General features: G+C 47.4%; 1 protein-coding gene across 1 annotated transcript in view; it reads left to right on the top strand.

Moving 5' to 3' along the window:
• The window catches only part of CMTR1 (cap methyltransferase 1), a 2,036,190-nt gene that overhangs the window by 1,131,774 nt on the left and 880,049 nt on the right, over positions 1-24,367 (top strand). Inside the window, exon 17 of the mRNA XM_069608763.1 lies at positions 20,699-20,830. Within this exon, the coding sequence (XP_069464864.1) occupies positions 20,699-20,830 (132 nt within the window). The remainder of the gene's footprint in view (positions 1-20,698; positions 20,831-24,367) is intronic.

Genomic DNA, 24,367 nt, shown 5'->3' with positions numbered 1-24,367 from the left:
CATAGAACTGGTGCCTGTAGCGGAGAGGAACAAGGGATGGTATTCCCCTTATTTTTTGATTTCGAAGAAAGACTGGGGATTGAGACCCATCATGGACTTGCGCGGTTTGAGCAAACTCCTCAGGAAGGACAAGTTCAAGATGGTTACTCTCTCTCAAGTCCTCCAGGCCCTTCAGCTTCAGGACTGGTTGGTGTCTCTCGACCTCAAGGATGCTTACTTCCATTTGCCGATCCATCCCAAGCACAAGAAGTACCTGAGATTCGCGGTTGGCGACTCGCACTTTCAGTTTCGGGTCCTGCTGTTTGGATTGACCTCCGCCCCGAGGGTTTTCACCAAGCTCATGGTGGTGGTGGCAGCGCATCTCAGGAAAGGGGGGATTCACGTCTACCCCTACCTGGACGATTGGTTGATCAGGGGGAGCTCTCCCGAGCAAGTCCTGGATCACCTTCCACTCCCTTCACAAGCTGGGCTTCTTCCTCAATTTAAAGAAGTCCCATTTGACGCCAACACAGCGGCTCCAGTACATCGGAGCAGTGCTCGACACATCCCTGGGGCTGTGTTTTCCTCCCCAGGTGAGGGCTCTTCACATTCAGCAGATGGTGCACAAGTTTCAACTTGCCCAGACGCTCCCGGCGTTCGAGTTCTTGAGGTTGCTCCGCCTCATGGCATCCTGCATTCTTCTGGTGCCAGAGGCTCGTCTGCGGATGAGATCTTAGCAGTGGGCACTCAAGATGCAGTGGTCGCACTCTGTCGGACCCTGTTCAGGTGCTGCCCTCGGTCGCCCAGGACCTTCTGTGGTGGGCCGTCGAAGGCAATCTGATGAAGGGGGGCCCCATTTTTGCTGCCCTGGCCGGAGGTGACGATCGTGACGGACGCCCTCACGGTATGGGGAGCTCATGCCAACGAGTTGACATTCAGCGGTCGTTGGTCTCCGTCGGAGTCCAGACTCCATATCAATCTGTTGGAGCTGAGGGCCGTCAGGCTAGCCCTGAAGGCTTTTCTGCCGACTGTGCGAGGAAAGAGTGTCCTAATTCTAACGGACAACACGGTGGCCATGCACTACCTCAACAAAAAAGAGGGGCAGGGTCACTTCCTCTGTGCAGGGAGGCGATGCGGTTGGAGTTGGGCCATCCATCAGGAAGTTTTGATCTCGGTTGTTCATCTGGCCGGAGACAACGAGACGGCGGACGCTCTGAGCAGGCAGAGCACGATCTCTCACGAGTGGGAGCTGGCTCAGGAGATTCTCTTGGAGATCTTCGCCCTTTGGGGGACCCCTCAAGTGGATCTCTTCGCCTCCAGTGTCAACCGGAAGTGCGAAAGGTTCTGCTGGCAGGAATTTCCTCCAAAAGGAGCCTTAGGAGACGCGTTTGTGGTGGAGTGGTCATTCCCACTGCTGTACGTGTTTCCTCCAGTCCCAGTCATCCCGCAAGTACTGCAGAGGTTACGGAGGTTCGGTTCCCGGATGATCCTCATTGCTCAGGCGTGGGCCCGGAGGACGTGGTACCTGGACCTTCTCGACTTGTCCATCTGCCCTCCACGTCGTCTTCCCTACTGAGACGATCTGCTCTCACGTGATGGGGGGGGGGGTCAGGTTCTCCATCAAGAGGTCAGATCCCTCAACCTTCACGCTTGGCTTCTGAAAGGTTGAGGTATAAGGATTGGGACCTCCCTGAAGACGTGTTGGAGGTGTTGCTTTCGGCCAGACGGCCGGCAACAAAGTCTCTGTACTGTTGCCGTTGGTGTAAATTCTGCGACTGGTGCAGAGTTAAGAATGTGGATCCATTTGAATGTGACATTCCCATGGTTCTGTCTTTTTTGCTTTCTTTGGCCCAGGCTTGCAAGTGGTTACCATTAAAGGTTACCTGGCGGTGCTGTCCATATTTAAGCGCTCGTCCGAAGAATGTTCCTATTTTAAGATTCCTTTAATTTCTCAGTTTTTGAAAGGGCTCACTAATGTGTTCCCTCCGTCCCCTTTTCTGGTGCCAGGTTGGGATTTGAATCTTGTTCTTAAGTTTCTTATGGGTGCTCCGTTTGAGCCTTTGCATTCTTGCCCTTTGAGACTGTTAACTCTGAAAACTCTGTTTTTGGTTGCGGTTACTTCCGCTCGCAGAGTGAGTGAGTTACAGGCACTTTCAGTTAAGCCACCCTTCACTGTGTTTCATAAGGACAGGGTTGTCCTTAGAGTTCGTTCTTCCTTTCTTTCGAAGGTGGTTTCGGAATTTCATTTGGGCCAGAAGGTTGTTCTTCCGGCATTCTATCCTCCTCCGCATCCTGGTAAGGAAGAGGAGAAGCTCCATAGGCTTGATCCTACGAGAGCGTTGAGCTTTTATATTTCACGCAGTCCCGGGTCAGAGTGGACGATCAACTCTTCATTGGTTACGCTGGAAAGCGTTTGGGACAAGCTGTGACGAAACCGACTTTGTCTCGTTGGATTATTTTGGCTATCTCCGAGTGTTACTGCTTAGCGGGTAAGGACCCACCGGCTGGCTTGCGGGCCCTTTCTACCAGGGGTATGGCTGCATCTACGGCCCTGCAAAGGGGTGTTCCTATTCGTAACATCTGTGAAGCAGCCACCTGGGCTTCTGTACATACTTTTGTACGTCACTACTCCCTCGATTCCATCCGAGGACAGGATTTGGCCTTTGGCAAGGGTGTCCTTTATTCCGCAATTTGATTGGGCATGCTAAATTTGTGTTCTAAATTATTTTCCTGCATCCTTGCTTTGGTACTGCTTTGGGAGTATGCCAAAGATATGGAATACGTCGGAGGACCCAATCCCCTCGAAGAACAAGTTACTCTCTTACCTGGTAACGTTCTTTCGATGGCATGGTCCGACGACGTATTCCATATCACTCCCTCCCTACCTTCCCCGCTGCAGAATTTCTTATGCGATTGCAGCTTACGTTTCCGCAAGGCCTTGTGTCTCTGACTGGCAGAAGACGGGTGTCAAACGTTCTGGGGAAAAAACTACAACTGAGGCTACGGGCGTCGTGCGTCCTACTTATCACATCGGGTGATGTCGGCCGTCGGAGGAGGTCCTCGAAAATTTTCCGAAGCAGCACAGCTGTGGTGATTACTGTCAAAGATATGGAATACGTCGTCGGACCATCCCATCGAAAGAACGTTACCAGGTAAGAGAGTAACTTGTTCTTCTGGTCCCATCTGTCTGAGGCACATTTCTTCCTTAAGAATAATCTTTGCTTGTGTGCAACTGATCTTTACAGTTCAACATTCCCTCTATTAGTCACTCACTTTATAGATGGTGTGTTGTCTACATTTTGTCCAAAAATGCTCAGGTTAGCAAACCTTGTTGTAAAAATATTACAATTGTATTTGTAGTTAAGTGTCACGTTGAGTGTAGTTGAATAAGAACTGCAATATTGTTCACAGATGAGCACTCCCATTATGTATTCAGTAATAAATTGCACTATTTTTTTTATCTAAGTAGCAAATCTAGGCACACATTGCCTGCCATAGAAAACTTCCTGTTTTGAAGGGGCACTCTTGAGCAACCAACATGACTGCTGCTTAATGAAGAAGCTCTGAATACACATTGCTTCAGCTAAATTGATCCTGGCGGCATTGGGACACGAAATCTACTGCGCTGCGATCAATAGGGCATCAGAAATCCCATCGACAAAAGGAAGACACTTCAGCGTCCCTTTGTTGTCTGTGTCTTCGGAGAGGGCGAGGCGAGTGAGCCGAGGACCTCGACCGAGCTGTGCCGCTTGTTGCAACTGGAGCAGCTGATCATCAGAGAGCCATCACTACTCGGACGAAAGTGAGCAGCACAGTGAGTACTATTTCTGGCGAGGACGCCCGTGGAGGAGGGAATCAGTGGCTGGGTGCCCACCTGTGTGCCGACCGTCTGACCGCAATCACTGGTGGCCATTCCTCCCCCATCCTCCATGGCTTAGGCGCCGGTAGCTGCGGCATCCACAATGGGGTGTGTGGCATACATGGCAACATTCTGGAGCACCTGGGAGGGAGATTTTGCCACAGAAAGCTGGAGACTCGATTTCTCCCGTTAGATTGCATTAAGATTACAATTATTTTAGGAGGGAGACTGTAAAAATTAGCAATATTTTCAATTGAAAAATCGGGAGTCTCCTGCCTAAATTATTGGGAGGGTTGACATATATGGTGTGGGTACTTGCAAGAGAACCTGGTACGTGCAAGAAGGCCGCAAACGTTGTCCTCCTGTTACCACTTGGCATTGGCCTGCCAGCGCTCCCATTTGTCCCACAGTTGCGGACCACAGATTGAACTGCGTTGCTGGTAAGGCTTTGTCGGCTTCTTCCTACTCTGGGCCCTCCCAGGTGAAGCAGAGTCCTGCACTCTGTGACACCAAGAAAGACTCGGACTCGAGCAGTAACACTAAACACCTCTTTATTCGCCTCATTCACACTACTTCTCACTTCCCATCCCCATGTCACTGCCATTCCCATCCCGCTCAACACTTCCCAAACTCCCCCCACCCTCAATTTAAACATCAAGCACATCACTTTGCCCTGTTTCTTCAATTAGTCTTCTGGGCCTCATTCTTGCCCTTTGAGGTCATTCATACCTCACCTCGAACTGTCCAGATCTGGGCACTGATTCTGGGGCCGCGTGATTGGCCCAGTCCGATTCTTCTTCTCCCATCAGCCTGCTAGGACTCATCCGAGGAATACAGGATCTCTATCTCACGATTCGTGCGCCTCTGCTTTTGGCTCGACGTCGGGCATCTCTTGAAATGCGAAGAATTTCGGGTTACTTAATGTTGATCTCCTTCTACCTTGATCATGGAACCTTTCTTCCCGGTTTCGACCAGACGGAAAGTGGCAGTGTGCTTGCTGACTCTCTGTTCACAACCACCACATCTCCAAGGACCAATGATGACTCTTTTGCCTTCCGCCTGGCATCAGCATTCAGTTTAATTTTCTCATTTGCAGCCCCATCACGACCACTCATGACATCGTCATATACATATTTCTCCGACTCCCTTGTGTGTTATGGTAGCCGCGTGCGAATTCTGCGGCCAACCATTACCTCAGCAGGGCATTTCCCTGTGGAGCTGTGTGGTGTGCTCCTGTAATCCCGAAGCAGCTGGTGTAGCACCTGTTCATATGGTTTCCCGTCAAGTGAGAGATGTGAAGAGCTCTCTTCAAGTTGGCCATGAATCGCTTGATTGTCCCGTTTGCCTGGGGCCGTAAGGGGGAGGTTACCTTCCTTTGGTTGAACCACATGTATTCCGCAAATGTCTTAAAATCTTGCCTTGTAAATGGAGGCCCATTGTCAGACTTCACCTTTCTTGGAATGCCATAGGCAGTGAATATCCTCTGGCATTACATGATGCACCGCCTTGGAGGCCACCATCTGTGTTTTGGGGTACTCATGAATATTAGTACATCACGGCTAACACCTTTCCCCCCATCAATGGGTCCAAGGAATTCTACTGCCACTTCCTACCACACGCCTTCCAGCAGCTCTGTGATCTTCAGTGGGTCTAGATGCCTCACCAGCACGATAAGTGAGCATGTTGGGCACTCCTTGAGTAGGTCCTCCGCCATCGTATAGTCTCGGAAACCACACTTTCTGCCATAGCATCCTCTACGTTAACACGATCCCTCAGTGCCCTACATGCGCCAGCTCTACCACCTGCCTCCTCTGGGATGATGTCACCACCAGCTTGGTCCCCTTGAATAAACGTGTCTCATCCAACATGAAAAACTCATCCTTCACCAGTAGTAGACTGTCCACCTTCCGCTGCACCCCCCTCTGGCTCGAGACGACTTATCTCCTTTGCTCTCCTCCACCTTGACGATAGCAGCCCCTTAATGACACTTTGTACGGCTACTTCTTTTTACGCCTCCTGAGCGAGGTTCACCGGATCCACCCCTTGTGGTATTGCTTGCTGTGCAGTGTATCTAATATACCTATTGGCCACCGAGGGCTCTGGCAAGTCAGCTTTTCTCAGGTGATGTGACAAAAGGATGGCCGGATTCTCCTCCTTCCCTGGACTGTGAATGATGATGAAAGCATGGTCCTGTAGCCACACGCCCCACCGAGCTATGCAGGGTTGCACTTTCACTTGTGGTTTGCCGTAAAGAAATAATAAGGCCTGGTGATTGGTGATGATAGTAAAGAGCTTCCCATACTAGGACCCATACGGGTAGATACCAAACTCCAATGGGCGATGTCTGGGTGCTTGTGGAAGGGACTTGTACATTTGTTCACTGATGGCGTTCACTGTGGCACCGATGTCCACCAAGTATTCCACCTGCCGTTCATTTAGGTGCATGGGCAGTGTGGGCCTATGTTCTGTCACCTGTTTGTTGCCCAGTGCATACAGATACCCTTTTAATCGTTGCTCTCCTTCTGAGGAGCTAAGTTCTGTTTCTGATGGTGACTGCTCAACCAGGTACTTAACATGTCTTGACCTTCTTACTGGCCTTGATGTCGAGATGCAGTATCTTCTGCGATCCTTTGATTTCTTATCTTCTCCCGAGTCGTTGTCCCCCATCTCTGTATTTCCCATGGACCTGGGCTGTGGCTTACAAAGCAGCTGAGGCGGTAGTTGGTGTACAGTCTTTGGGTTTGGTTGCGGTGCCGCCTTCACCGTCCCTTTTCACTGGGTTTCTGGACATTGTGCAAACTGATTTTAAAGTGATTTTCACCACCACATGGCAAGCACCGCTTCCCTGGGGCCAGACAGGTACCTTTGTGGGAAGTTTCATACCCACATCTGTAAAGAAATGGCTCCCCTTGGATCTTGGGTGACGCCCCCACCTACTTCTGCACCATCTCCAAGTGTGTAGTGGAGCTTTTCTGATTTCCCATGGCTTCCACCTGCGATTCCACTGTTAACTCTGCTGTAGCCAGCATTAGGATCTCTTCCAGCGTCCTGGGTTTCTGCAGTAGCTTCCTCCTAAAGTTTTGCAATTTGCATCCAGCAATTGTCTGAGTGTAGAGCCGCAGTGTTTGAGTAGTTATTAAAGTCACAATGCTTGAGCGTAATCCTCCGTCTCATTACATATGCATCCATTGTCTCCCCTTTTTGCTGTTTGGTTGTGTGAAAGACATGACGCTCATAGTCCACATTTGTGTGTGGTGTAAAGTATGTGGCGAGAGCAGCTTTCAGTCCTTGAATGGTTTCCTATTGAATCAGCAGGCAGTTCATCAATAATGTGTCTAGTAGCGGGACCTACTGCCAGTTTCAGCAGGCATTGTTGTCTTTCATGGGCCCCATTGCACCCACATAGAGGTCAAAATCTCTGACCCACCAGACCCATCTGGGTCCCATGTTGCTGGTTGTTAGGCAGAATCCTGTGCAGTGCCCTCGGGGACCACTACATACAATTAAGACTACAGGTGGCAATACAAGTTTTACCTTTGGTACAAGCCTGTACTACTATGTGGTAGCAGTAGCGGAGCAGCCAGGCTTATCTCAAGAGTATATGAGTAGTGACAGAGATTACACAAAGGGACCACAATTACTGTGACTCAAGCAAACACTGATTCAAGGGTTTATGTAAAAAAGATAAGTACATTTATTTTTAAACCATTTGTTATCAACATGACACTTCTATTGATTCAAAAACCACACGTAAAATATACTACAACTAACCAATTCACTTTGTACAGTATTATTCGAGGTAAGTACCCTGTGTTTGAATGGACCGGTGCTACGAAACGGAACACGTTACCGTGAATACAATTGCGATCACTTTTGACAGTTCGGTCTACTAGATAAACGCGTATCTGCGGTAAGAAATGCTACCGGGGTAAAAACACAGCACCCGAGATACCCAGAGCGAGTTGGGGGCAAAAATCACCGGCAGTATGATAGTTAGGCAGACCGAATCGAAGAACACAAATAGACAGGAATTCAAGTGTGAAGGGGCCAGAGCCAAAGTCAAATGACACCGGGTGCCTGTTGTCGAGGATCACACAGTCGGACAGTTCAAGATTCAACGTTGCCAAGAGCACTTTGATATTGTTAATGTTCGGAAGCAAAAGTTATAAGAATGAGGGAAAAGTAAGGACAAGCCTTAAGGTAGAGAAATGGGGATTTCACCCAAAATTCTTCAAACTGGACACAGTACCTTTCTCAAAGAATGAAGCTGGTGCCACAGCAGTTGTTCCTGTTGATTTCCCGTAGACCCACGCTTTCCTGCAGCTTCAGCACGAAGGACTATGAGGGGGTCCGCACCACAGAGGGATGAGGCCGGCAGCAGCGACAATGAATAAAAGGTGCGCTCCTTAAAAACAGGATAGGGTCTTCAGGTGGCTATCCGGACCACTACAGCAGTGTGCAGCGATTTCGACCACGAAGGCAACCTCTGGCTGAAGAAGATGAGCTGGTTATCCCCACCAGGCTCAAGGGATGAAGACTCCGGACTGGATCTCCTCTTAGTCGTTGAAGGGTAGATAGCTCAGGACTGCAGCAGGGCTTCAGCGGTACGGGGTAGTTGCAGCAGTCGACCTCTACTCCACTTCTCGTCGGTTCCTTGTAGTTCCAGTGGCAACTCTCTGACTTCCAGCCCAAGAGACCTGCCTTTTATGCGAAAAACCCCAATTCACACAGCCTGGCTGTCAGTCACCTAGCAGGGGGGTTGTCCAGCCCGGACAACCACCCTGGCCAATCATGACAGAGTGCGACTTGGGTTTCCTAGGATACCTTGTGCAGGGGGTGACTACACCCCTCCCTCACATTCAGCCCACCAAGACACACAGGCGCCTTGAGGAGGGCTTCTAGGTAGAAGCCCGCCAAAAGACAGTGAACAAAGAAGGCAAACCTAGTTTGCCACGCAAAGTAAAACACAAGAAGGAGTTTAACAAAAAGAAATGGCGAATAAACCGCACTGGAGCCAAACGAAAAAGTATTTGGTGAAGCGGTTTAAGTTTGAGGCTAGTACAATAGCCTACAATATTACCACAGTTATATAAGATAACCGCGGTAGAAATTTAGGGTAGATACCACTGCCACCAGCCATGTCCAAATTATAAAAGAGCGTAACAATGCTCTAGGAGGTACAGATAAAGAGTTAAGAGTTAACCCTTCCAGCACTCCATGTAAGATGGTGTGTACCGGATCTGTGGTTATATTTGACTAAGTAAAGTTAATGGTAATTTTACCCTTTTCTGGGTGACAGTAGTCACCTCAGGAATGGAGTCGGTGGGAAGTCTGAACGACAACCCTGTGTCACTGCACTGAAGGTGCTGTGTGACACATACAAAGAAGGGGGCTACTGAAGTGGTGTTCTCCAGAGCCCACAATCACAAAAACAGGTAAAAGACACAATGCAAAACATGGGTAAGAGTGGGGGAAAAGCTCACTCTTACCAAGTGGAAAGAAATAACTCCAGAGATCCAGCAATGCTGCTGAGGGACTCACTAGGTAAGGGAAATTAGCCATAAAATGAGAATTCTCCCTAACACTGGTGTCTGTGACATCAGCTGAAGTGCCAGGGACTCCTGGACACTCTGTTACGCCTGTACTGGGAGCGTGATTGGGACAGTGGCGGAAATATCAGTGTCATATGATGAGACAGGCTGTGTTTTGCAGTTCCGTCAAATGGGTGCTTTGCATCAAAAGCGATGGATAGCGTAGCAGCAGACTGGGTGTACCAAACTCAATTCCTACAAGGCCTTGGGACACCAATGCAGCCTCGTCCTCCGGTGGCAGGCCTTTTTCACCAGCTGCAGCCTTCCTCTTAAAATGTGGCAAATGGCCTGCTTGCTGCCACCAAGCTGGATGACTCCCTTCCAGTCAGGTTGAGCCAGGGAGGTCGGCACACCTGCCCCCTCGCAGAGCCGATTCACGGAGGCCGCTTCCTGCGGCTGCAGGTCAGCCTGCCGTTTTCGTTCAGGCACGGGAAGCGCACTATTACTATTGCACCCCCGGTACGCACTAGTATGCACGTAGCAGCCCGAGGCGGGCTGCCGGGGTCATCTCTTGCACGGGCTCGCTCACTCCGTTGCAAAAAGCCAGCTTCTTCCAACCCGTTGACCTCCAGGGTGAAGCAGAGTCCTGCACTGCATCATCACACCAAGAAAGACGTGGATTTGAGGAGTTACACTAAAAACCTCTTTAGTTGTCTCCTTCACACTCCTTCTCACTTTCTATCCCCACATCACTTCCCTTCCCGACCCGTTCCCCGGTGTCGCCCTCAACCAACACTAGACCAAACTTCCCTGATGCCGCAGGCCTGGAGCTGCAAATGAAGCCTGGCGCCGCTTGAGCAGCTGGAAGTTGTAAGTCTGGCCTGGAATAATTCTCTAGTTTTAAATTGGAGGCAAGCTCACCCAATACATAATACTCAGTGTGTTGCAGACTCCTTTGGCTGTGAGCCCACCGTGGACTGTGGTGGTGAGTGGAACCTTGCAGGTATGGTTCGCAGCTGCAGTAAGAAGCAGCGTAACCTTGATGAATTCGCTAAGACGGTGCCAAAGACCCCCACATCTGCACAAGCTGATGCGACAAGTTCAGACTTGTCCTCCTTTCCTGATGAGGATGCGGCACCAGACATGAGACAGATTTTTGAAACTTGACAAAGAGAAATGCACGCATCAGTGAAGCGATGGAGAGGATCGGTAAAACACAGGATGACATGGCAACTATGAAATCGGGATTATCCACACTCCAGAAGGACTTGAAAGTGGTACAGTCCAAATGCAACGACCTTGAATCACGGGCTCGGCGAAACAACACGCACATAGTGGTAATTCTTGAGGCTGATCACCAATGCAAAATGGAATGCTGAAAACCATTCTAGGGAGTCCTTATTTGTTGTCGAACTTCACTGTCGAGTGTGTGCTCCGCTCACTTGCACATAAACACAAAATTGGTCCCCTCCCCTACCCATAATCATCTAGATCCTCAACTAAAGAGACAGGTATATATTGTTGAAGTATGCCAGGGAGGAGACTGAACTGCACTGTGGGGCCTGTTGAGTCTATTTATATCCTGATTTCTCCATGCAGGTTCAGAACGCGGAGTTAAACGCTTTTGCGAAAGACGCATCAATCATGCAAGGCTATTCCAGGAGCGGCAGCGCTTTCCATTTTAGGACCAGACTTTTTTTCTTGAAGTGCCGGAGGCGGCAGCTAAATGTATCGAAAGGAATATACTTAATCTCCAGCATTGGGTCTGCCATGGATTCACATGCTCATGAATATTCCCCGTCATCAGGCTGGGAATCCCCGGGTAAAAGAAAAAATGGTTTCACTTTGGCTTTAAAACTGTATTTCTCCTCTAAAGCAGTTACTGTCCTCTGGGTCATACTATCCCCATCCAATGAAAGTCCTCTCCTTAAACTTCACCCCTGGTGGCCATCTTCAGATTTTTACAGCACGCTTCAGTGTTGGGAGTCCTCTTAGTGCTCTCCTTGCATCATTCCTAATATTTTGAGTTTTTTGGTATAATGTGAAATTTTGACCGATTTTGTGATTTATCGCTCGACCTGAAGTAGACTACCGGGCAGCGGGGACTCAAGCTTCATCAAGGATCTTTCATCGGAATGCCCAAGCTTGGGCCTTCTTTGTGCCTTTTTCACCATGGCCGAGGAGAAGAGATGCCTTTTCAAACTCTGTGTGAAACGTGGACTAAGGAACGTTTTTGTGGAGGATCGACACCACAGTTGTCTTTACTGCCTGCATCCGGACCATTATGAGGAGGGATGCGAGGTCTGCCGTGGTTTTTCAAAGAAAACTAAGAAGGACTGCTACAGCATGCTGGCGGCATGGTTGAAATCTGGTAAGGCCTCTGACTCGGCCTCCGGGCATGGTCATGCTTCCCCCAGGACTGGCCATGATCCAACTCCCTCAGATAAGAGGTCGAGGTCCTTTGAGGACGCCCTGCCCACGGGTGTTCACCAGAAGGCAATGCTGCTCACCGCGGACCCACTGGTTTCGCCGCTTCTGCGGGTCCCGGCTTCGGAAGGTGAAGATCGCCATCACCGACCGCATCCATGGTGAGCCTGCCACTCAAAGAGAAAGTCCTTCACCCCTTCGAAACTCTGGCAAGCAAACGTCATCAACCGCGTCATTGACTGCTGCTGTTACCATCCCGTTGACGACCTCGTCGATGACCACTACTTCTTCAAAAGGAGGGCAGGCCGCAAAGGTAGTGCCCACAGTCACAGTGACAGCTACTCCGCGGGGGTCCTTACAGGCACAGTAAGGGGACATCAACCCTCTTTCCCCCAGATGTCTCAGAAGAAGGGAAGAAGTATGGCTCCAACAATCACTAGGAAGGGTACAGAAAAAGGAGCTGAACCAAGAGTGCTGAGGCACTTCTATACTAGCTCCAATGAGGGTGACGACCTGCCCAAGGGCTAGTATTAAGACAACAAAAGGGGCCCAGGGACCCTTGTTGAAAGATGGGTCGCCGTGGGGTTAACTCTATTGCCTACCTCTACAGAAGGGGCATACCAGCCCAGAGCCTCCCCCTCTCACCTCTTCTACACCTCAACCCAGAGACGTTTCGTTGGACAGGTGGAGAAGATTTGAGGCGTGGTGCAGGGAATGCAAGATTGATTGTGTTACTGGCCTCAGCAGGCCTTCAGGTCACCACAGTCAAAGGATATTTGGCGGCCTTGTATGTTTGAGGTCCCCGGATCAAGGTCCATATTTTACAATCTCAGTGATGGCACAATTACTGAAGGGCCAAGTTTCCACCAACTCCTTTTGTTGTCCCAGATTGGGATCTTTATCTGGTATTGACATATCTGATGGCGGCTCCCTTTGAACCTATGCACACTTGTTCTTTGCGGCACCTTTCTTTAAAGACTGCCTTCCTTGTGGCAATTACATCTGCTAGGCGGGTAAGTGAATATCAAGCCTTAAGCTGCAAACCGCCCTTTCTGCGTTTTTTTCGTGAGAAAGTCTTGCACAGGGTGAGCTGGATTTCTGCCAAAAATATGTCTCCGATTTCCCCCTATCACAGTCCATAGAACTCCCGGTCTTCTACCCACCACTGCACCCTTCTAAGGAAAACGAGCGTTTTCATCGCCTCAATCCTAAAAGGGCTCTAAGCTTCTACATCGCAAGAACGCCTCAGTACAGAATAACTGACCAGCTCTTCATGGCCTTTTCATTTGCTCGTAAAGGCCTAGCGATAGCAAAACAAACATTGTCCCGCTGGATCATCTTCTGCATAGCGTAGTGTTACCAGTCTGCGGGCAGGAAATTACTGTCGGGCATCACGGCGCATTTCACTAGGGGGAGTCTGTGTCAACTGCATTACAAAGGTGGGTCCCTGTTAGGGATGTTAGTTGTGCGGCAACATGATCCTCTGTTCATACTTTAACTAAACACTATTGTTTAGATATTGCTCGCATAACTGGTGTGTGTTTTGGCAGGGTAGTGCTACAAAACCTATTAGTCTAACTTTCTGTCCGCCTCCTTCACCTACTGCTTTCGGAGTCTATCAGATGAGGAATCTGCGGGAGAAAAGCAATCTATTGAAGGAGAAATTACTTACCATAATGTTCTTTCTATAGATTCTTCTCCCGCAGATTCCTAATCTCCCCTCCCGTCCATCCGCGCTCAGATAGTCGATGGTTGGTGCGCATCTGCTCTTTTGTTGATGACTTGGCGATGGTCCTTGGTGACCATTTTTGGCTTTTTGTAGCATGTTGTTTCTAAAAATAAAAATAACCTTTTCTGATGCTACGCAAGTTCTTCCTTCCTTTGGAAGCTTGCGGTTATTTAAGTTTTTTGTTGGCTTATTAGCCCGTTGTTATTTAGTTTAGTTTATTCATTTATAATAGAGGTATCGGGGTGCAGCAGGACAGGTAATGTGAAGCTTGATTAACAGGTTACAAAATAGGAAGGGCAGCATAAAACAAAGTAGCGCATATGCAATATGTACAGGTCAGGAGATTACAGTTTAGCAAAAATATACGAGTATAGTATACAACAGTGGTGCCAGTTATACAGAATATACAGCAGATATATAACAAAGTTATTAGCAGAAGATACATCAATATACAACAGTGGTGCCAGAGTGAGAGCATGGCTAAGGATAGAGGTGGGCTATTAGGTGTTGGTAGACTTAAGCCAGTTGATGTAGCATAGTCTGAACTTTGGGAAGGATTGATCTTCTCTAATGTGGTTAGGTAGGGAGTTCCATAGTTGGGCAGCTTTGACATGAAAGCTGTTGCCACTGACTCTGGATTGTCAGATGCGAGTTGCCCACGTCGTGTAGCCGATGAGTTCTTCCTCCTGATGGAACCCTCTGGCTCCAGGAATGGACAACCAGAGCGATCAATCGGAGGAAAGAAAGGATGCCAGATGAGACCCAGACGACCCAGATGATGACACGTGCCGCAGGAGTTGTTACCGGTGAAGCCAGGGTGGTGCGAGTGGCCGAGGACAGGCGTTGGATCTGCAAGTGAGGGGTTAACACAACACAGAATGTATAACCAACCGCCCTTCTGACAAGACCCGGAAACAACAGATCAAGAATGCAATACGTGTTTGTCAGATTCCAATAACAACCCCCTTCCCATGTGAGACTATGGCTTACCGTGTTTTTGTCTTAATCACCGCCGGGCAGAGTCAGGTGGAAAAAAGCAGGGAAACAAATCCGAAATCCAGAATCCAAGGAAAGCCCAACCACCTATCCCGCCGGCACGAGGACGCCTAATACACACTTGGCAGTCTTGAGTTAGTGTACGTAGCAGGGAAGTCTAAGTTCCAAAGTTCCAACAATCCTAAAGTTCGAAAAGTTCCAAAAAACGAATTCCCCAGACGCAGTCCAGGTGAGTGAGGATCCAGAAGACAGACGAAGAGCAAGCAAAACAAATGGGCGAAGGCAAAGAGATCCGTGAGCAGTCCGAGGTCGAAGCACGATACAGGCATAATACAAGAACAAGGCAGTCCAGAATCAAGGCCAGGTAACGGTCCGGGTCGAGGAAACAAGGCAATCAGGAACACAGGAGGGAATGGGGAGGAGGACGGGTACTGCAACAGGGGTTCAAGTGAACAGGATACAAAGCACAAGGTACAAGGCGCCACCAATTCTCAATCAGAAGCACTGATACGAAGTGAAGGCGGTGCCTAAAAAGGAAAGGTCACATGACAGCGTTACGCGGATTCCGGCGTCGGCCGTAGGAAACACTGAGGATGCCAGCGTTGCCATGCCAACTTCCAGGCACCTGGTTGCAGCGTCCTTAAAGGGCTACGCAGCCGTTTCTTAACACTGCTTGCACGGCCGTACATGACATGGATAGCCTAAATCTGGGTATGGTGATACAGTTTGTATTGGTAAGTCTTGTGGGTCTGGTGGAGGTTCTTCTTTGAAATCTGTTGATGCGATAGCTGGGGGCAGCATTATTCAGTGCCTTATGTGTCAGGGAGGCAGTTTTTAAGTGCTCTTAGAGCGTTCTTTTGAAGGATTTTAATTTTTTTGGATGATAGATTTGTTGGCACCAATGTAGAGTGCATTGCAAAAGTCGAGCCTAGATAGGATCAGGGCTCTAGCCAGGGTAATGCAATTATTATCCGAAAAGAGAGAGTTTGCCTGATCTGATCAGCTTACAGGTGTAGGCTGTGGCAGAGGCCAAGGTGTTGACTTGTTTGGTCAAGGATAGGGTGGAGTCGAGGTAAAAACCTAGAGTTTTTACCTCCTTGCCTACCTTAATAAGATTACCGTCAATGATGAAGGAAGAGTAGGCCTGTCCTAGTTTTTTTAGGTTGGTGTGGGTGCCCAGGACAATGAGTTCCGTTTTTTCATCATTCAGGCATAGACCGTGCATGGCCATCCATGCCTGGATGATGAGATACACCCTATTCGCTAAGGCCAAATCCGCTCCATAATCCCTGGAAAGAGAGAGGAGAATCTGGGTATCATCTGCATAGTTGGTGTAGGTGATACCGAGAAGGTCCAGATCATCGAAGAGGGGCTTGGTAAATATGTTGTATAATGTGGGGGAGACACAGGACCCTTGGGGGACACCACACGTGATGCGGTCTGCTGCCGCAGAAGGAGCAAAAACCCTCATGGTTCCGTCGCTCAGGAAGGATTCAATCCATGTTATAGCCTCTTTCGAGAAGTTAGCAGCAGAGTCCAGGTGTCTACATAAGACCATGTGATCCACCAGGTCGAATGCAGCTGAGAGGTCAGGAAGGAGGAGGGCCGTTTTCCCCTTGTCTCTCAGCTCATCGATCTGTGCGTTATCTCTGTTTTCCCATGCAGCCTGGTGAGCTTGGGGGGAAAAAGGGGGAAACTGAGGTATGGGGCGTAGTGACAGAGTTTATATAGGAAATTAGAAAGGGAACGCCTGCTAGATACCATTACGAAAAACTGACTTTGACTTTCACACAAATTACAAATGAATGCAGCATCAACGGACGGTCGCTTGTGGCCAGTTGTATTTTCCGAAAGGAGTTCGAAATCGTCTCCGCGATATTACATGGAAATACAATCACTTGCAACCCTTTAAGGTCAAAGATCTATCTTGGAGTGGTTGCGTGTGCCTTAACCTGTTTTTCCTTTGAAGACTGAACCTTGTAGAAATCGGGACAATTAATCTTTAAGTCCAGAAGTTGTTGTACTGACAAGGCGAACAATCATTACCCAAGCCAAGAGGTCAACCTTTTCCATAGTTAAATAAGTCCTATTTCGATCTGTCCACCTAATCCGCAAGGTTTTTAAAGGTCCGGTGTCCTCTGGTACAAGTGTGGCGTTGTTCCCTGAAGCTGGGAGAGTGGCAATACAGCTTCTGGGTAATTACTGGAACCACGAAAGTATGAACAGAGCTGGGGAAAGGAGCTGGGTGCTTGCATAGAAGATTAAGAAAATATCTGTAATGCTCAAGACAGCTGAAGGTGAGAGAAAGTCAGTCTTCGGGAAGAGGCAGGTTATACTTGTGGCATTCAGACAGCCAGCAGAGGCTGCCCGTTTCCTGGAGTATAGGAAAGAAGTAGAGGTTGAAGTGTCCTGTCTTTATATGCCTAATAATTCTGAAGTATAAAGTTGAAGCAGAAGTACCTGAACGGTGGTGGTGTTTAAATCTGTCAGTGGATGTCACAAGGAAGTTTGTTGGAGAAGTGGCTGTTAGGCATAAACCTGTGCAATTCCCTTAGGGACAACTGCAAAAAGTTTAAGATTACAGGAGTTAGCAGTAAACCCAATTGGTAGCAGTCTGCACCACCCAAATTTACCTGGTAGCTGTGGCTGAGCAGTCAAACTCCCCTCAAGAATAGCTAGGCAGTATACAAAGCATACACAATAGGGCAGGTACACACAGTAGGACAAGCAAACACTGACCAGAGCTTTGGTGTAAAAGATATATAATTATTTATTTAAAAACACATCGAAGAAAACACAATGACACTAATCTCAAGCAAGTTCAAAAACACAGTCAATAAAGTATATACACTCCCTTAAAAGAATATTAGACAAGTCTTAAGTAAAGCCCCACTTATTTTCAGACAGCGGTGAGCGCTTAACGCAGATGGCACTCTAATAATTCGGTTTAAAAGGGAGAGAAAGGCAGAGCATACATTGAAACAGATGCCAACACTTTCAAAAGAACACAGCAAGAGAGGAAGGCAGAATCAAACCGTGAAGTTAGAGTTCAGAAAGCCGGATCCACTTTAAGAGGATCAGAACAAAATATGTCCAAGGTCACATGGTTGAAAAGTGCTCAAAAGTCTCAAAGGTTCAGAAAGAAGTTGGACCAAAAGAAAGGCACCAGTTAGATGGTCAGGAGGCCAGCCCAGTTTAGAAGGTTAAGGATGTACTGTCACCTTGCAGCAATCTATAGAAAGGGAGGCCAGGCGGACACAGTACCTTGAAATGGTGAGAACACTCCAGCGGGGGCAGTTGTTCCTGGGAGCGGTTGCGAGTTGGTGCTTCGTCCGGCAGAAGAGAAGATCTCGTCGGGGAGGAAAGCAGGGGGTCGTTGTACTGCAAGGGAAGAAACCAGCCGCGGAGTTTCTCGATTCAAAGGAGTGGTCCTTTTATTCGCGGTTCAGTGGTAAGTGGCTATCCGGTTGCCGGGGTGCTTGGCACGGGCAATTCGACCACTAGCCGTCCTGGTAGGCGAAAAGGAAAGCAAACTGGTTGTCCCCACCAGCTCAAGGGGAAGAGACTCTCCGGCAAGAAGATCTCCTCTGTCGTCGGGAAGTGGTGAGACGGTTCAGCAGGGCTCCACCGGTGGTGTCGTCGTTGCAGGTCGGCTCAGCTTCTCCCTCTTCGGATTCTCAGGTCCTGTGGCGACTTCTGAAGTTCCAGTCCCAAAAGCCCCGCTTTTATGCAAGAAACCCCCATTCATTCAGCCTAGCTGTCAATCAAACATGCTAAGTGGTGAGCCGGCCGGCTCACCACTTGGGCCAATCACACAAGAGTGAGACTTGAGTTGCCAAGGCAACTCAGTCCAGGGTGCCTAAACCCCCTCCCACACCCCCTGGGGTACCCAGACAGAGTGGCACCACTTTTGGAGGCTTCTGTGGAGAAGCCCACCAAAAAGTGGAACAAAGGGCTCGACTTGGGTTGGAGTCACAGAAGAGAACACAAAGGCCATTTTAGAATCGAGTTCTGGCAAAACATACCAACCGGTAAATTAATATTAAATAAATAACCCGGCGGTATGTTCGAGGCTATAGGAATTTAATAATTAAAGTTGGTAGTCTCGAACAATGGGAAAATCCCATAGAGATATATTTGCGGTCGAATATAAAAAGTAGTATCCACTGCCATCAGCCAAAACTCGATCAGGGGGACGGAGACGTGCCCCCTCGAATAACAGACCCCGGGGCAATCGAATTGCCCCGACCAGTACGTCCACAATATGATGGTTTGTACTGGTTTCTGTTCATAATTTGGGACTAGTAAAGCCAATGGTGACTTTACATGCCCTGGGAGACAGTAGTCAGTCCCAGGGTATGGAGTCTATGGTGGGATGTCATTATGACACCCCTGTGTCACTGCACTGAGGGTGCTGTGTAACACACATAGTAAAAACACATGAGACCCTATGGAGTAAAAGACCCCATAGCCCATAAAACACATTAACAGTCAAAGGAACCCCTCAAATCATGTCCAAGAGTGTGAGGAAAAGAGACTCACTCTTGGCAGGAGAAAAAAACAAACTCCAGAAATCCAGCAAAGCTGCTGGGGGACTCACTAGGTTAGGAAATTCAGCCTAAACAGAGAATTCTCCCTAACAGTGGCATACTGTGGAACAAAGGAGTCTGTTCTCTTGGTAACAATAGTAGAAGGGTGGTTGTCAAGAAGAAAGCAACAACTCAAAAGAGAAGCATCCTGACAATTATACCAAATATACTGCAGAGGTCCTAACCAATTGTAAAGTTGTAGAAGAAGAAGTTGATAACCTATTATTTGATCTGTATCTTGGAAAGAAGATAGCCAGGATTACCATTAGTGCTATTTTCTTGGCTAGAATTGGAAGGGGATCTTTTCAAGGGAAAGCTGAAGAATTGTTACCAGTGGATTTTTGTTTGTTTTGATGTGGAACTTAAAAGAACTGGTTCAAGACTTTTCTTTCCTTTTGAACATTTGGGGAAGGGATGAACCCAGGACAGGGGAAGGTCATCCAAATATTGTTTAATTATCGTTTATTCTTTGTTGTTTATGATTACTTCGAATATTTTGCTGTTAGTATGAGGGCCAGTTTGTCTTTGTTATGAGTTTCTCCCTTAGCCTTTAGACCAGGTAGGGAATTCCCTAATACAGTGGGACAAGCAATGATTTATTCGCAACCATTTTTAATCTTGAAAAAACTACAAGCAGTTGTCCACCTCGCATTACTGACCCCTCACACTTCAGTTATTTTGTCTGTTAGGTATAGGACCTTAGTACAAGTGTGCCGATCCGGTAACAACGGTGACGGTAAACCTACCGGCACCGTTGTTACCAGATCGGTACACTGAGTCTGCGGGCGGATGCCATCCTGGCCAGCAGGGTCAGACCTGGCAGGCGGAACGGCACCCGCCCGCAGACTTTCACGGAAGCACCGGCACCGCTGTTAACGTTGCCGGTGCTTCCGTGATCCCCATTACTATTGAGTCCTATGGGACTCAAATCGGAATGGGGATTAACATTTACCGGCGCCTGACTTCCCGGAAAGGTGGGGTCGTAATCCCACAGTGATTCCGGCAAGTCAAGTTTCGGTAAATATTGCGTCCAGCGGCAACCCGCCGGCAGCACCGGCAGGGTTACTGCTGGACTTGTAATGAGGACTATAGTGTCCTTCCCACAGATTCCTTCTTCATACACTCACCTACAACGCTGTTTATTTTGTTATTTCTTTGTTCGTTGTGTGCTTATCTGCATGTGACAGTTTAGCCTCTGTGGAGCAAGGGACCCTGGGTGGAATTTGAGGTATGGGACAAATGCAGGTCCATAAATATCTGTTGCTGGTGGTGCCTAGAATCCATGCAGTAACAAAGCCGATAATGCAGTTGCACGGGTACACCCTATTGGCTATTTGAAGATTTTCTGTATAGTCATCCGTCTGGAGCAGTATAACAGATAAGGAATCTATAGGAAGGAAACACTATTTATCAGAAAGGAGGCTGCCAAAGGAAAGTATTTTGTTCTTCTATTGTAGTTTCCTAAACAGTATCAATATACTACTTAAAGCAAGGACGTATGAAATGGCCTCAACGTCAAAAAAGTCTTTAGCTCAGTGTTTATTGCACTTTCTGCTGAATCAAACTGTCTTTGTGTTATTCCCCCCAGAGTAAGGACATTGAAGTATTCGGTCACAAGCCAACACCACTCACTACTAAAACAATAGAGAAGATCAGCCATGTGTACGATTACAGGTGTATGGTGTCGGGAAGTGAGCAGAAGTTTTTGTTGGGATTAGGGGTAAGTAAGATTTCTCAGATTACGTTTGCAGATTACAAATTGTATTTTCCCATGTAAGCTCCTACAATTTAGTACTTTTTCGTTCTTGGAGCAATGTTTATTTTACAATGGATAATGTTCAACTCATTTGAATTAGCTCCATGTGCAGGCTAGATGTGGAGGTCTTTAAATAGACACCATTGAACATGTTCCTAGTAATCGTCTTTAGCAGCTAAACTCTAGAATACTTATTTTTATATGAGAAGGTGATATAACACACATTTTTATTACAGAAAGAAGAAAAACCTTGATAAAATGTGGTTTGAATCATGCTACATCAGGAAATAGTACTGTGCAGGACTATTCCACAAGAAATACCTTTTAATCTCCACACAGCATTTCCGACTCTCAACATTTTGAAACTTCAGTTGCAGAGTATCCTGAAAGATTTTTAAGTTTGGTTCACCAAAATATTATGAAAAGGCCCAGTTCAAGACATTCACGATTTTGTGGAGAGTCTGGAACAATCTAGTTAAAACATGGAGAGTAAGCAATATCAACAATGTAACTCCTATGTGGAATAACTTTTATTTTGTAGAAGTTTTCTGAAGGAGATGAGTGATGTCACCAAATCTTTCTGTTAAACTCTGACAACTGTTTGATATTGATAGCAAATTCCTATATGGGGTAGAGCTCCAAAATAAGTTTTAGTACCAATACTGAACTTTCTTTCTGCTTGGTCAATTTGTGGGACCTTGTAGCAGTTACAGTAAATGTTGCCAACTTTACCCCCATCATTTCCCTTTGTGTAGATATGATTTTACTCAAAACATCCCCATACAACTATACAAAGGGCTTCTTGAGCTGGATTTTGAAACCCCTAACAAGATGTTGGAATCCTGGGCATAAGGCTGATGTACTTGGGCACACGAGGAATAGTAGTACTCTCTGTAGATGGCACGCATAAACATCAATACCTCTACTTGGTTCTATGAACTATTGCCGCATTTTTTTTGCAGACCTACACCTTGGCCCAAATTCTTTTGTAACCACTTTTACCACTTCCTTTTGCCACAAAATCAGGGGGAGATGCCCGCCTCAACCTCACCCCACCCCCTCCCATACATCTTACTCCCAACTTACCATCTGCATTTTCCAGCCAACAAAAGTGGTAAATAATCGGCAAACATGTATTTAACTATAGTGTAGGCCGGCAAAAGTGGGCTTGACGCTCTACTTGCCTATAAATCTAAAACTATAGAAATTATGAATTTTGGGATGAATATATTATAGCCCCCTTAAATTGAATACACTTATGGGAAGAGATAGTTTTAGTAAGAGGTGCACAACCAAATCTGGGACTTTATTTGCCTTGTGTAGATTGGAGTATAATTCTGAGCAATGCCCAGCATGTTATAGTATTAGTCATGAGATGCATGGAAAGATTACTCATTGGGGAAAAGTGTATTTGTGAACCTCTGCCTGATCAAGCGTTGTGGCTTTGCTTCCTCAACGACGACGCTGGTATTGGTGTCCGTATGGCACAGATGCATTCTGGGGACAATGCACAGACCACCATTCTTTGGCTTTCAGGATGCTACTTCTCACACTTCTCACAGAAATGACCTACATAAGATGCAATACAGATAACAGAGGCAGTCCCTTTTGAAGAGTGCTTTTACAAAATGGGGTGGATGTCTGATTGAAAGTCCATGCAGTGAATTGGACCGAGATGGAGACAAGATACAGACCTAAATAAGATGTATATGTAGTGCCTGAACAAGCGAGGATTATACATGTATACGCTTAGCAAACAAAGGTAGAAGTATCTGGAGGGGATAGACTGGGGTCAGTTATTGTGTGGTGAGTGTGTGGTAAGGTTCGCCTTTGCTGGCCAGCAAGTGAAGTTTGTCTGAAAAACAAGTACACAATTTATGCCGGACCTTAAATATTTCCCTTTAATGTTGGGGGGGTGGGGTTGGGAGGCATTCCAGAGGAGAAGGGAAAGTAGAGAGAAGGAATGCAAGCTGGTTGAGGCGCAGGGGGCATGGGATGGAAAGCCATTAGTGGCAAAAAGTTCGAGAGGCAGAGTAGCACGAGATGCAGTTTGCAAGGTAGAGCGGTGCAAGACCATGGATAGATATGTAGGCGTAGGAATTTAAAGCATGTTCAGACTTTGCTTTATTGGAGTAAAAGTGGTTGTATTGTATTTGTGTGACACGTCTAAGTTTTAAGACACCAGTGATGCTCACAGTAAAATAATGTATACACTATCAAAGGATAGAAAGTATAACACAATGTTTGGTCTTGTATGCTTGTTAGATTGTCTAAGTATACCCCTACAGATAGCACAGTACTTTGGGAAATGACCATCATAGTTTTTTTAATATAAATTGAACTGCATGTTGTCCACTCACAAAGTTCATGTTTGTAAAATTGTTTATATTTATTTTTTGTTTATAAGAGAAATACGGCACACTGAGGAATGACCAAAGTGGCATTTCAAAACGGTGTAAAGTAATAACACATGGCAATGAGAAAACGCCAAATTTAGGAAAAAAATCTGTTTCAATATTATGAATGTCTAGTAAGATGGTTTGAAAGTGAAGAGGTATTCAGCACCTCACACCAATCATCAATCTCTAAACTATCACCCTCTCAACCTGCGGCATTCCCCAGGGTTCTAAACTATCCCCCTGATTCTTCAACGTCTACATGGCTGCCCTGGCACATGTGATTGCCACTCTCACCTCTAATTTCCAGTGTTATGCGGATGACACGCAGCTATCCTTCAGGCTAACCTCAGCCGCCTCCTCTTCCTTACTCATACCCGACTGTCCGCTATTCAGTCATGGTGTGCTTCAAATGACCTTTATCTCAATGCCAGTAAAACTGAGATTGTTCGCTTTGGGACTTCTGCTCCCGCTTTCCCACTCTCACTCTGGCCGGCCTCCCTTGGCCCTGCGCCTAACCTCTCCTGTGAGGCCAGAAACCTTGGGGTCATCTTTGACTCCACTCTCTCCTTCTCTCACATTTCTGACATTTCAAAAAAGTCTAACTATCAACTACGCCTCCTTAGAGGCACTCTTCCTTTTCTCACCATCCCTCAGCGGCTCACTCTCTCCAGAGACATAGTCCTCTCCAGGCTGGACTACTGCAACATCCTCTTCCTCAACCTTCCTGCTTCCAACCTGCGACCTTTGCAACTCATTCAGAACAGAAACGCGACACTTATCCTTGGCCTCAAGACCAGGGACCGCATATCACTGGCACTGAAATCCCTTCACTGGCTCCATGTGGCTGCAAAGATCAAATTCAAGACCCTCTGTATTATCCACAAGGCTTTCTGGGGCCTGGGACCTACCTACCTTCAACGTTGCCTTCCTAAATCCTGTCCCTCTTGAGCCCCCGCTCATCTACCTCCAACCTTCTGCAGGTGAGCCGGTTCTCTAAGCAGAGATTTGTAGGCAGAACCCTTTCCTCAGCAGGTGCCTCCCTCTGGAACAGCCTCCTTGCCACCCTCCGGCTTGAGCCTGAAATTCTCAAGTTCCGTATACT

Source organism: Ambystoma mexicanum, chromosome 4q (genome assembly GCF_040938575.1).
Source record: "Ambystoma mexicanum isolate Mex_15411 chromosome 4q, UKY_AmexF1_1, whole genome shotgun sequence".
Lineage (NCBI taxonomy): Eukaryota > Metazoa > Chordata > Amphibia > Caudata > Ambystomatidae > Ambystoma > Ambystoma mexicanum.
Note: the sequence above shows the minus strand (reverse complement) of the source record. Positions and strands in the feature narration are given on the sequence as shown.